Source organism: Anopheles darlingi, chromosome 2 (genome assembly GCF_943734745.1).
Source record: "Anopheles darlingi chromosome 2, idAnoDarlMG_H_01, whole genome shotgun sequence".
NCBI lineage: Eukaryota > Metazoa > Arthropoda > Insecta > Diptera > Culicidae > Anopheles > Anopheles darlingi.
Window position 1 is genome coordinate 5320001 of NC_064874.1, and position 12500 is coordinate 5332500.

The 12500-nt window shown below is 50.3% G+C and overlaps 1 protein-coding gene across 1 annotated transcript in view; it reads left to right on the plus strand.

Moving 5' to 3' along the window:
* Positions 1-5529: 5529 nt before the first annotated feature.
* LOC125952252 (mucin-5AC-like) overlaps positions 5530-12500 on the plus strand; it is an 8533-nt gene continuing 1562 nt past the window's right edge. Inside the window, exons 1-4 of the mRNA XM_049681610.1 lie at positions 5530-7183; positions 7263-7442; positions 12255-12370; positions 12462-12500. The exon at positions 12462-12500 is cut by the window's right edge and continues 1562 nt beyond it. Of these exons, the coding sequence (XP_049537567.1) occupies positions 6763-7183; positions 7263-7442; positions 12255-12370; positions 12462-12500 (756 nt within the window). The 5' untranslated portion in view covers positions 5530-6762. The remainder of the gene's footprint in view (positions 7184-7262; positions 7443-12254; positions 12371-12461) is intronic.

Below are 12500 nucleotides of genomic sequence, written 5' to 3' on the forward strand. Positions count from 1 at the left end.
ACGAATCAACGGGCAACATTAAACGAGTTGAAGGATGGTTCCACCGGGGCGGTATTGGGAGCACCAACCGGAGCGTCCAACGACGTATAGCGAAAGGTCTCGTCGTTTGTCGGCACAAACAAGATCGAATAAGTTACTTTATATGCTCGCCACCCATCACCCGGTGCCCCCCTCCCCGAGTGCTTGGCCAGGACTAACATTATTCTAGCAGAAAAATGGTCTACCATTCACCGCGCGTCGAAACCATCAAAGCGAAAAAGGGAAATCGGAGCAAAAACCGGGGCGAGGAACGGAATATTCAAAACTTCAAAACTCGCTCCGCTCCACTTTCGCCGCGCCATCAAATACCGCCAATATGCTCGGAATGTCGAAAGCTCCGGGGAAGGGTTGAGGGGTGACGTGGGAAAAAAAACAAAAAGAAAGAAAAAGCCGCTGATCGAAAGGACCAGGGGAAAAGTTTAGGAAAATTCAATTCCATCGCGGTGCTCCCTCACCGCGATCGGTGCCGAAGTGAGTGCCGGCAATCAGATTTTGCTTTTCGCAAATTGTCCCACCACGCTCTTATCAAACTCCCGAAAGACCATCTAGAGCACCACCATCACCATTTCCCGTTCCCGGTAAAAGACCCCCCGAAGGAACCCTTTTGCGTCGCTTCATTGACTGTTCGGTTTCCATTTTAGAGTAAGAGACAGAGAGACAGTTAAAGAGAAAAGGATAGGGAATGGGGAGGGGGGTGTGAGAAAGAAGGGACAAAGTCAAAGGAGCAGCATCCAAACGCAAGACTCGAGTCTCGATCGCACGACTTCAGTTCGGAGAAAATGTCAGATTCTGGTGAAAATTTCAAATAGTCGAATTCGTATGCACAGGGGCATAGAGGGATTCGCTTTCCGCATTCATGGAATTATGATATTCGATATTTTGGTACCAGCTACGGGAAGACGAGAAATGGAACATAAGACGTACAGTATTCCTGGAGGAATCAACTGTCTTCAAGATCACGGAATCGGAAGTGGATTACATTTTTATTTCGTCGTTACCTTTTATTCTGTTGCATAGAAACCGTTGTAGAAGTCCAGTTACTTCCTAAAAGAATGTTAAAAACCAACTTTTATAACTAGATTTATGCAGTTTAACACGCGTAAGTAGATGTTCGTTATTGGATCAAATAATTCGATAACTGCAAGACCTTTAAAGACATTTTTTTTCATTTTTTCGTTAACTGTGTTAAAATTGGTAACGCACTGTAGTGGGTCGTAAGACGTGTGCACTTCCTGCCGCGATACCCCTCGATGACTTCCCCCTCGTCCGTCATTGGCGTCATCAAGCAAGCCGGATAATCGTCCTCAACCGTCCACTACTACCGGCAGCCGCGCTGCCGAGGATGCCATCGTCACTCGAGTGTCCGTTTCACGCTCGATTGACAGCATATTCCATCCTGACTGCCCTGCCCCACCCATCAACACCCACCGGTTTCCTCATCCCCCTCCCTCCCCAAAATGTGTCGCACAATTTCGTCACGGACCTTTAGCCACGGTCGGTGCTATCGCTCCAACCAGTTTGCCATCGTCGGAGTCGTCGTAGTCATCCTCATCGTCCTCGGTCGTTCCCGCGGAATTGTTTCCTCTTTTGTATTTTTTTTTTTTTGTTTTCCCCCATAGATTACCATCCATCGGAAGGTGAGCGAGTGAGCTGCAGGAGCAGAGAGGGCCCTCGTGAGGCGAGTAAACAAGGCGTTGTGGGAAAGTAGTTGGCTAATGGATAACCGGTGGCCTTACACACACAGAGGGGTGGGTTTGAAGTGAGGCAGGTGGTGAATGGTTGATAAATAAGACGAGATAAAACGTGACAGCGCGCAGTAGTTGGCGCGAAGAGAGCGCAGCGAGCGTTAGTCGGAATAAGCGACGAATGACGATCCCAGGACCTCAAGGGTTTGTTCCGTGTTTTTTTTTTCGTTCCGCATTTTCCATTCTCTCGCACCGGCACGATTTGAGTGTCCTGCTGCTTTGGTCAAGTTCGCTCAAGTGTCCAAAACACGGACGACAGCGACGTCTCAACGTTCCACTGCTCCCGATTCGTGCTCCGGGAAGGCAACAGTAACAATAACAACGCGAGTGACGCGAGTCCGTCCGTCTGTCCCTGTGATTCCGAATGCGATTTTCCGAATATAGCATTCGGAAAAACGCCTCTTTTTCCTTACTCTCGCTCTCTGTCTCTCTTCATTTATCTCTTTCTCTCATCGGTCATCTCTTTCACACCTTCTCCTTTGCGTCAGAGCGTTTGCCGCGTTTATTGTCGTGGAGTGTGAAATGTATTTTTCTTCCATGTTTTTTTTTGTATTTAGATTTCATTTCCACTCTCCCTATTTTCCCCCCGTTTCCGATGTCTCTGTTACTGACTTCTACCACGTTCTTCCTGTTTTCCGAATACAGTCTAGTACGTGCTAGTGTGTGCGTCGCTTGCTTACCGCTTTTCGTCATCCCTGAACGGCGAGGACGGCGTTGCTATGGAAATGCTAGGAATGATTATACCATTTCTCCTTCTACATATTCTCATCTGCCTGTCAAAATGGAAAACTCACTCACATGCGACGAGCAAAGTCGCGAACCAGAAACGAGGGATCGTACATTTCATTACCTATTCGCCATTCCATCACGAAGATGTCATTTCGGAGGTAGGGAACGAGTTTTCTGACGAATTTTCAATGTCTGAAAAATGCCTACGGCTCGACGGGCACCATCATGTCGCTTGTAATGTCCCTTCTGCAATTTCACATTCCCCTTGCCTCACCTTCCACGTGGTGGTGTGTGGTTTGCGAAAACTTTTTCTTTGTTTCTCGTCCCCATATCCTCGTTGTCGCCATCACAGTTTTCACCGTTACCCTGTCCTGTTCCTCTCTGCCCGAATTGTGACTAGCCCAATTAAACATTTGCTTTGCCTTCCCGCTTCGTTGCCTTCTCTTTTCTTTTTCTTTTGTTTATAGAACCCGAGGGAAAGTAGAACATGTTTTTCTAGCTGGAGTACGTCCTAGAGTGCGCACTCTCTCTCTCTCTCTCGCTCGGCGACTTCTCGGGTTAAACTGGTGGAAAATCGAAAATGGAAGGCGAAAAACCATTAAAACCACTCGCTCTCTGACTCACTCGCACCGCATCCTTGCCGATTCCCTTCACCGATCATCCCTGTATTGTGCTGCCCTGTCGTAGAAACGAAACAAAAGCATAAGTTGCATGAGCCGAGAGAGGCTTGGCTTAGTCGAAACAAACAAAAAGAACTCGCCGACAGACGACACCCGACGACCACAATCATCGGGCCAGGCCAAAGATGAATGCCAAAGTGGCAAACTGTAATAGCGCGGTTTGTATACTGGACACGGGGAGAGAACGAGAACGAAGTGGGGCGCGACTGTGGGTCTCGCTGGTACACTGGAATCATATTTACACCTACAGCTCAGGGGCAGAAGGGGAATGGGAGCATCCTATCATCTCGCGCTATAGCGCACGTACAACCGACAGCGACCGAACGATGAGACGGAAATGGTGTTCTAGCCAATTTCTCTCGTTCGAACCGATGTGTGTAATGATGATACTCCCTGCTCCGGAGGGTAGTGTCAGGTCGCGATTCTCACGTGAGAACTGAAGCTGGGTCCGGGAGTGGAATCGAGCTGCCTCTGCTGTTGCTGCTGCCGCTGCTACTACTGTTGATGATGCTGATGATGATGATGGTAGATGGCAAGCGGGAAGATGGATTACACAGCAGCGCAGCTACAGTACGATGCAAATTGCGCCATTTGGCGAGTAGTTCAATCTGATATCCAACATCATTTACATTCCGTGTTGCGCTATTACTCAATACCGCCACGTAATTCATCTCTACTTTAAGAAACATTAATTTAAACGTGAGTTTGTTGAAGCAAGTGATGGATGTCTCCATTTTATTAAATTAATTGACAGCTCTTGTCCTAGTAGACCATGCCAGTTTGGCCATCGTTTACTGCGATTAACGTCCCCTGTCAGTGTTGCCAAACTATCGTTTTGCTATTCCTTCTTCTATTAATGGAAGTAATCTGCTAATACACTACTAAATAATATAAAGATCATAATGTATCCCACTACTAGAAACAATCCTACATCCCCGGCAATGAACCCGAAATGAGTAACGCACTGTGGATGCTGTGTGCTTGTGGTTCTTCCGCTCTTAAAGGGAGTGGTTTGTTGGTTGGGTTGAGTTGAGATTGCCGAGCAGGAATTTCCGCCTGCTGCCTGCTGTTGATGTCGGAAAACAGGCGGTGGCGGTGGCGGTGGCGATGGCGAGTCCCCGGAGTAGTAACCGGGACGCTGATGACGTCAGGAGACAGGCAGGAGTGCGCGCTCTCCGCACCACATGTTTGGCGGGAAACACCGGGATTCCGCTTTTTGCAACAAACGATCCGAAATGTAGCAATACGAGTTGTGCTCTCTCGCTCTCTCTCTCTCTCTCTCTCTCTCGCGTAGCACATTTTCTCTCCCTCTATGCACCCCCGACCATCCGACCCAAGGAGCATGGTCAGCAAACGTTCCAACAGTTCCGAACATACTAGAGTGTGGGAGAGCTCCCCTTACTAACTGGCGGGCGGCCGTCCAGTCGTCCAGTCTCTAGTGTGTGGCACAGCACTGACAGCAAAGGCGCGCTGGCAAGTTGTTGGCGTTAGTGGCCGGTTAGTAGTCGTCGGACTGTTGCCAGTGCTGGAGCCGTATCGCGTGCGCGTCTCTGTGTGTGCTCTACTCGTGCCCACCACGAACCACGCTCTTCTTCTCTTTCCTTCCGCTCTCTCTCTTTCTATCTTTCTCTCTTTCCCCTTCATCTCTCTCCCCTTCTCTCTCTTTCTCTTCCTCTCTCTCTCTCTCTCTCTCTCTCTCTCTCTTTCCCTCTCTGTCTCTTGTTATCCTTGGTTCCTTTGTGGAACCCCCCCGCGCGCCCACCCAAAAATACGCTCGCGATCGTGGTCCGTGGCTCGTGGTCGTGGTCGGGCGCTTCGCAGTCTGGGGTTTACGCGCGCCGTACCGCGACCACCGTCTTGGGGAATCGATTTTCGTTGCTCCACCGGGAAATTCGGGCGTCCGCGGCTCACAGCATCAGTGACGAGAGAGTCCCCGAGTGACAACGGGTTGTGTCGGGTCGGGTTTTTGGGCCACCAGAAAGGACAACAGAAAGAGAAACAAAAGAAACGGCGGTATCCGCGACCGAAGGGAGAAGACAGCAACCGATGCAGCACGCGCGGACACGAACGTGCGCTTCCTGCAGCAGTGAAGTGGTGCCGCTGGTCTCGTGGTAGTTACAGTTTCGAGTTGAGTTCCACTCGTTACAGTTGCTGCTGCTGCCACTGTTGTCCCACCTGCTACTACTCGAGCGCTCGAGTTGAATCCTCGGAAACAGCGCTACGGTCTCGGTCTAGCTCGCTCGCTCTGGCACGACGAACTTTTGACTCGATTTAAGGCCGGCTAGTGTTCTGTGTGTGTGCGTATGTGTGTGTGTGTGTGTGTGTTTGTAGGAGGATAGCAGCCAAGGCGAGGCAGCATACCCACCTGATGGCACAGTCAGACACTTGGTGGCTCGGTTGTGTATCGGTCGGTTGGTCGGTGTAGTGCTCCATGATATAACCTCCACCCTTGGCTGTCGGTCGAGGACATCGTCGAGCACAGTATAGTGTGTGGTCGGTGTGTGGCAGCACATGTGTGTGTGCTGTGAAGCCCCATTTACCTCTGAAAGTGTACATTAGCCAGCAACAAGCACGAGAACACCAGGATAAGCATTACACACACATCGACACACACCGACATAGACACCAATAGGGTGGAGTGTCGCTATTCTAAAAACACCCCGATCCCGATGGGGGTGCCTGGTAGCTCGTAACGCGCCGCTGGCCACTTAACCTCGCGCCACAGCACGCACACCGGTGTCAGCACAATTGCGGTCTCTGTTGCGGTGGACACTGTGGATGTTGGCGTTTTATTTGGACCATTAAAGCAAGTGTTTGGTGAGAGTTCATAGGTCGAGACAGCAGGCCCGGCTTGGGGTTTCGATTGAGTCGTCAGAACGGCAAAGAAGACTTCGAGGATTCTAAGAACATGAGATGCTGTGTAACGAATACCAAATCAAAAGAGCATCTACCAGAGTCGAACACCGTCAAGGTGAGGTCCTCGTGAGGTGCTTTGAATACCTCAGATCAGATCAGATCATGGTTTGGTAATTCCACACCGACTGGTAATCCTCTGCCGATTGGCTTTACGCGCGAGTCGGGCAGCATTATCCAAGGCAGACGAAGGAGCAGAAGGACGTTCATGTAATCCAACCGCAGTACCGTGCCGTGCCAGGCGTGGGCAAATCGCATAACACTCAACCCACGTGGAACGGTGAGCCATTTCCATGCGAAGCTGTCAAGTGCAGACACCACGGAGGTTGACTTCTGCACTTTTTCACTTTCTCTCTGTCGCTCTGGGCGACGTTGTGTGTGTGTGCCTGTGTATGGGGGGAGTCGGGTGTTCTGTTCCGAAGTACACCTAACCTTAGACAGTGTATGCTAATCCCGAGCCGAACCGAGACCATCCTGACCTGCCGCCAGTGTCCACCGGGCATTTGTGGTCGGCAATAAATCGCAAACGCAGACACTGCAGAGGGTCAAAGGCACAGTACCAGTGACAGCAGATTGCTGGTGCCAGGATATACCGTTGGTGTGTCCATTTCCTTCTTTGCACACTGTTGGATACTTTTTTGGGTTGGAGGAGGAGAATGTTGCTGAGGCTTGAAGGCATCACCACCAGTGCGACCACCACCGAACGTGCCGGTACCGGTACTCACCGGAGTGCGAAGAACAGTGCGACCACGACGACGGTCTCGGTGGACCGGCATACAGCCGGTAGCACGTCCGAGGTGAAACCAATTCCGTCGAGATTAGGAACGCGAAATGAAGAGATCAATCGGAACACTGTGACCAGCCAATCGAACAGTACCGGAATGTCGTCAGCATTCGGCAGTATGCAGGTAACGGTTACAATGTTACACCGTACTACCACTTCGGCACCACCGGCACTAGCCACCAGCACCACGACCGCCCCTACGACCACGAGTAGTACCGCGAGCACCATCACCAGCAGTCGATCGACCACCGAGCAACCGGCACGAAAGGTAGACATTCTGATCTACCCAACAGGTGAGTCTAGACTCAGACTTTGCACTCACTCCTCTGAAAGTTGCTCCCTTAATCTGTGATACCTTTGTCCGGCACTCAGTTTCACCGGAAACGATCGTCGTACCAATACTGTCCTGCATCATCGGTTTTCCCATCTTTGCCCTGCTCGTCATCTGCTGCCTACGCCGGCGAGCGAAAATCGCTCGCGAACGTGACCGACGGAGGAACTTCGACCTGAAAGCAAACACCATTACGCTGGTACGCTTTAACTCGCACCACAGTAAGTATCGGCCCTGGCCCTGGTGGATCAGTTGACCTGTGAAGAGGGGAAGCGGGACTTAAACATTGCCGGAGTGAATTACGATGTACTTGTCCCTCATACTGTCCCCAGTCTTGGGGACCTTGTCCCTTGCGCTTTTACCCAGTACTTTGCGGAAGGAGATCGAAAAGGCGGACGGAAAATGGTCTTGATTTTCTTGTCATCCAGGAAATGGGGTAGCCAACACCATAAACCGGAGGTGAATTCTTGGCACATAGTTCTGGTCTCTTCTCCGTTCCGGGGAAACTTTCTGACTGCAGTTCGCCACGAATTCCAACCAGAATACAGTTTCAAAATGCCACTTCTTGCATAGCAGAGGCAACAGCAGCAGCAGCGACATTCTTGTCGAACTCAAAGTTGCCGAAATGTAAAGCTAACCTTCAGCGAAACGAGATTGCCACCGAGGGCACCGAGATAGTGCTAGGTCGATAACTTGTGGCAGACCTCGCCATGCCAAGCGTGTCCTTGTCGTGGAGTGTACGTGTGTGTATCTTGCGACCGGATAAGGAAATTTTCGGCAGCGGATGTAGTAGAAACTATGTAGCACATCGCCGAACCTCCCCCTGGACCTGGACGAGCGCATCTTGGAATGGAAATAATTAATTAAATTTTCCACCCAAACTTTCCGGTGCACGGGTTCTAAAGTTTTGTGGCGTCAACCGCTGCTCTCCAAAACACACATCAGTGTGGATCAATAATTTGAGTTGCCTTGAAACTAGCCTACCGCCCCGAAGTGGCGCTCTGCCAATGTTGGTCGTCCTTGGTGGCGAGCGGTGCCAAGCGGATAGAGCACAAGATGCGATCGACCGTAGAAGGAGGGTCTCGATACCGAAAACTCGATAAAAGGAACCCCCCTTAGAAGGCGTGTCAATTAGAAACCCCATTGTCACTAGTGGTCGTGTGCACAGCCTCCGGGACTCAACTGTTGGTCATTTCGTGCGGTGCGATAAGAGAAGATAGTAGCTCATTTGATGAGCTTGTCCGTTCCGAAAGTTCAGTCCAATGGATAGCCTCGGGTTCGGCTTAACCACAACAAAGGCACGCTCCAGCGCCTCCGGGCATGCTGCGTCATGCTGCGAGGATCTTCAGAGCAGCGGAAAGGGTTTAGCTCTACAGTAGCAAGAGCTCCTATCATATGAATCACACTTAATAGTGGATAACTCATCCTCATCATCTATTTCCGGGGGGGTTGGTCCTGCAGGCCCGTGCATGGATTGAGGATATCGAGATTTATTATCAGAGAAAGCCTTGAAGGAGGCTCCATTCCGCTATCGGATTACCTAGAAAACACCAGTGTGCCCGGTACGGACCACGGCCTACGGCTAACGAAGCCGCTTGCCATAAATCCTTGTGGCACGCAGCGCGAAGCCAATGGTGCGGGACAAATGGTGATAGGGGCTGGGGATTGGCCTGGCCTTGCAGACCAACAGACGACCGAACACACGAACACCCACCCTCGTCCCACCTAATGAAGCCATTTGCGAAATGAGTTGTGGCGATCCGGAGAACGGAGGAGAAAACACAATGTTTTCGCCTATAAATAGACTCAAAATGGCGGTCCGGCGTGTGGCGATGTAGCTGCTTTAATTGAAATATTGTAACACACACGCACACACACACCCACATACACAAAATCGGAAATCGATTTTAGCGTTTGGCACCTTCCATCGTTGGCTGCCCGGTTTGCCCGGTTGGGGGATGGTAGTGGGATCATTATTTAAGACCACACTCGGCCCGACAGCCAAGGCTAATTCCCTGGAATCCTACGACATGCATCTCTGCAAAGCCCCCCACCCAAACAGGGCTACTAGATCAAATTGTTTCAAAAGCGAAATGTCAAAGAACGACGAGCGTTGCTACCGAACCATTGCTAATCCCCTCGCAAGCATGAAACATGGCCAGCAGCAGCATCAGCAGCAGCCCTAGCCCCCGGGGAGTCTCTCTTCGAAACACAGTACAGTTGGCACACGTACTGGCCAAAACGGAAGCTGCTCCTGATCTTTTTTGCCTGTTCTCTGCCGGAATGCCACCACCATAACAGCAGATGTGCATTAGCGGATTAAAGTAATTCGATTGCCTTCGAACTCCGACGTTGAACGCCAGTTCAACAGGGAGCGCAGAGTACGGCATAAGCTGCCTTCTTCTTTGATGGTGATGTGGTGGAGTGAAGTTGAGCTGGCATATTGTTCGCTCATTATTGTGAGTTATAGAAAGGCATTAAAGTCAGTTGACCGAGAAGGTTAATGTCCTGGCACTGCTGGTATTCAATGAGCCGAAAGAACATCAAGTCAACCTTTCCGCCAGTCACTCATTGAAGTCTAAGACGGTGTATAGTAGAAGAGCACAATTGGTAAACTGATGTTGTTATTGAGTTATGGAATTTCCACGATCAAAACGATCCAAAAATGATCGAACATGGAATCCGTTTCTTCAAATTTGATGTCGTCTGTGTCCATGGTGACAGTACCGCGCCCGGAACCAGAGTGGTACGTCCTTTCTAGGACACCGGTTTTCAGGGAAATTTCCCCCAAAAACGCTGCTCGCCTCGCTTCTTCTACAAACAACAGCTCCCTCTCCCGCAGCACGACGCGATGATGAATGCGTAAATAAATAAATAAATGAGTGCATAAATAAATAATTGATTCACGGCTCACGCCGCCCCATACCATGGCGCCGTTTGATGTGGCGAGGCGACCGCGAGGCACATCCGTGAGCCACAGATAGCGTCCGAGATAGCAGCAAGTCACGCGGTCGGTCTCACACCCTCGGTGCCGGCTGAGAGAGGGAGCTTGGGGCTTGGGGTAACGAAGTGGCAATTACTCCCCATTAGTTCGTGGGGAACAGCAGGGCAGCCACGAGCATTGGACACGAGCAGCAGCTGTGCCAGCCAAATCGCTATCGCTACGGAGTCCTGTTGGACTGTGCGCTGGCATGCTGGACTTCTGAGAATTTTGATTCTTTTTTTCTTCGCATTTTTCGTACGCCATCACCACCCCTCCGTGGCCGTGGTACATCCGATTAGCTTCATGAAGACATTGAAGGCGCAAAAATAGCGTCGGCGGTGGCGACGGCGTCGACGAGGCGGCAGTCCAGCGACTGGGCGGACGTCTGTGCCTTCCGGGGGTGTAATGGAGTCGTGATGCGTTTTCGCGGTCAAGCCGGTCGCGCTCGTACCGTACACTTATCCGTGTCAGCACGGTGGTGCTTTCGTGGGATTTTGCTGCTCGAGGATTAGCGGGGCATTTTAGACAGCAGTATGTATGTAATGATCGAACTGTTATGGGGCTTCCGTTCCCCGTTCTGGAGAGTGTAAAAGAAATGGAAGGCCGGTGAGGGTGTTGGACGAAGAAAGTCGGGAATCGTGTGGGACGGTGAGGCATTAATAATCTTGTTGGGTTTCTAGCTTTCAACAACAAATCACCTCGTCAAATGTGGCCCATCATTTATCAGGGTGCGCGAACGAGCGAGAAACTTCATCTTGGCCGCGTGAGCATGAACCGCAACCGAATCAAGTGAAGGCCAGGTCAGAAGGGGGGTGGTGGCCAGTTTTCACAGGGTGGTGATTTGATTTTGTTGTTGATTTTGCTTTCCATCGCCTTTTTTTTTGAGGAGGAATCTTTTTTTGGCTCTCCTTCTTTCATCCAACGTAATCATTTATGCAAAAATGTACCGTCGAAGATTTTCGGGGTCTCCGGCAGGCCGCCACCCGGGATAGATGGATGATCATAATTTGCGTTAGAATTTGATTTGTTAATGTAGCGGTTCCGCAGAATGATATGCGGTGGCGCCGCCATCTGGCTGATGGTTCGCTGGAAGCCCAACTCGGTGTGACTTCGTTGATACTTTGTATTTTGCATACGGTTAGATTGAAGTTTTCAACATATTTGTCATCTTATCTACAAAATTCGGTGTCTTGCTTGAAAGCACTTTGCTGAGCTTTGAATTTGTGAAAAGGTAAAATTAATTGCATTTCAAGATTAGTTCCAGCGAAATCATTCCCAGATCGGATCTTGGGCCTTCGAAAATCCAAATGGAGTACCTTTCATGTTGTCCCAAAAGCTCATTACAGCACCAACAAGAACCAACAAGAACCAACCGACCAAGTGTTTTGATCCACTGCGGGTGGGAATACTGAGCGACTAAGATGAAATAGGAGCCGGACTGGCCTAAAACGGTGGATGTTGTTAATACATCTTCCGTTCTTCTGCCAAGACGAGCCCCGCGACAACCGCGGTCGCCATATCTTAATAGTCATCTCGCTTCTCGAGCCCTGGCTTGGTGGATGGTGCGTTTGTTTGTGTCCTTATGTCCCACTGCCAGCATTCATGTTCCCTTTTTGAATCCAGCGAGGGGGGAACAAGCACTAAGTAAGCGATAAATGAAGAAGATTCTGCTTGAGTTAAAGCGTACTTCTTCGAGACAACTTAATAGCAAGGATTCGAGGAATTCTAACGGCAACGAGTTGTTCTCAACAATCGTATGGCTCGCAGCAGGAAGCTAGCCCTGCACAAGAAGTGATGCAGAACAGAGAGTTTCTTCTCTGCAAGAGTTTTGCTGTCTTGGGTAGGACGGTTGCTAGAAACAGAAAAACATATTGGATCTAACATTTCACCTCCACCTTGACCCGGTACGGAAATTCAATTTGAGTCCCTGGAATCTGGACAACTCAATCGGAACAAGCGAATCGTAGCGCGACAGTCTGCTTCCTTCAGCAACATCTTGTAATGCTGCGTTCTTCTCTGATTTATACCATTCTTTTCCATCTGCACACAGTCAACAGCCAGCGATCGATTCTGCTTCAATCTGGCGACAGCTTGAGCCGAGGATATCCCTCTCTGGATCTGGACACAGTGTACGAGGAGCGAAGCGACACGCATGGCAGTGCACAGGTATGCAAAGGCGTCGGAGCGAGGGCAAGGGGACGATTCTCGGAATTCTTTTGATTCCCGATATGTTCGTTTGATTCTTTCCTCGATTTAGCTTGATTCGCCGGCTGCCCATATGTTGCCTCTGTCCGAC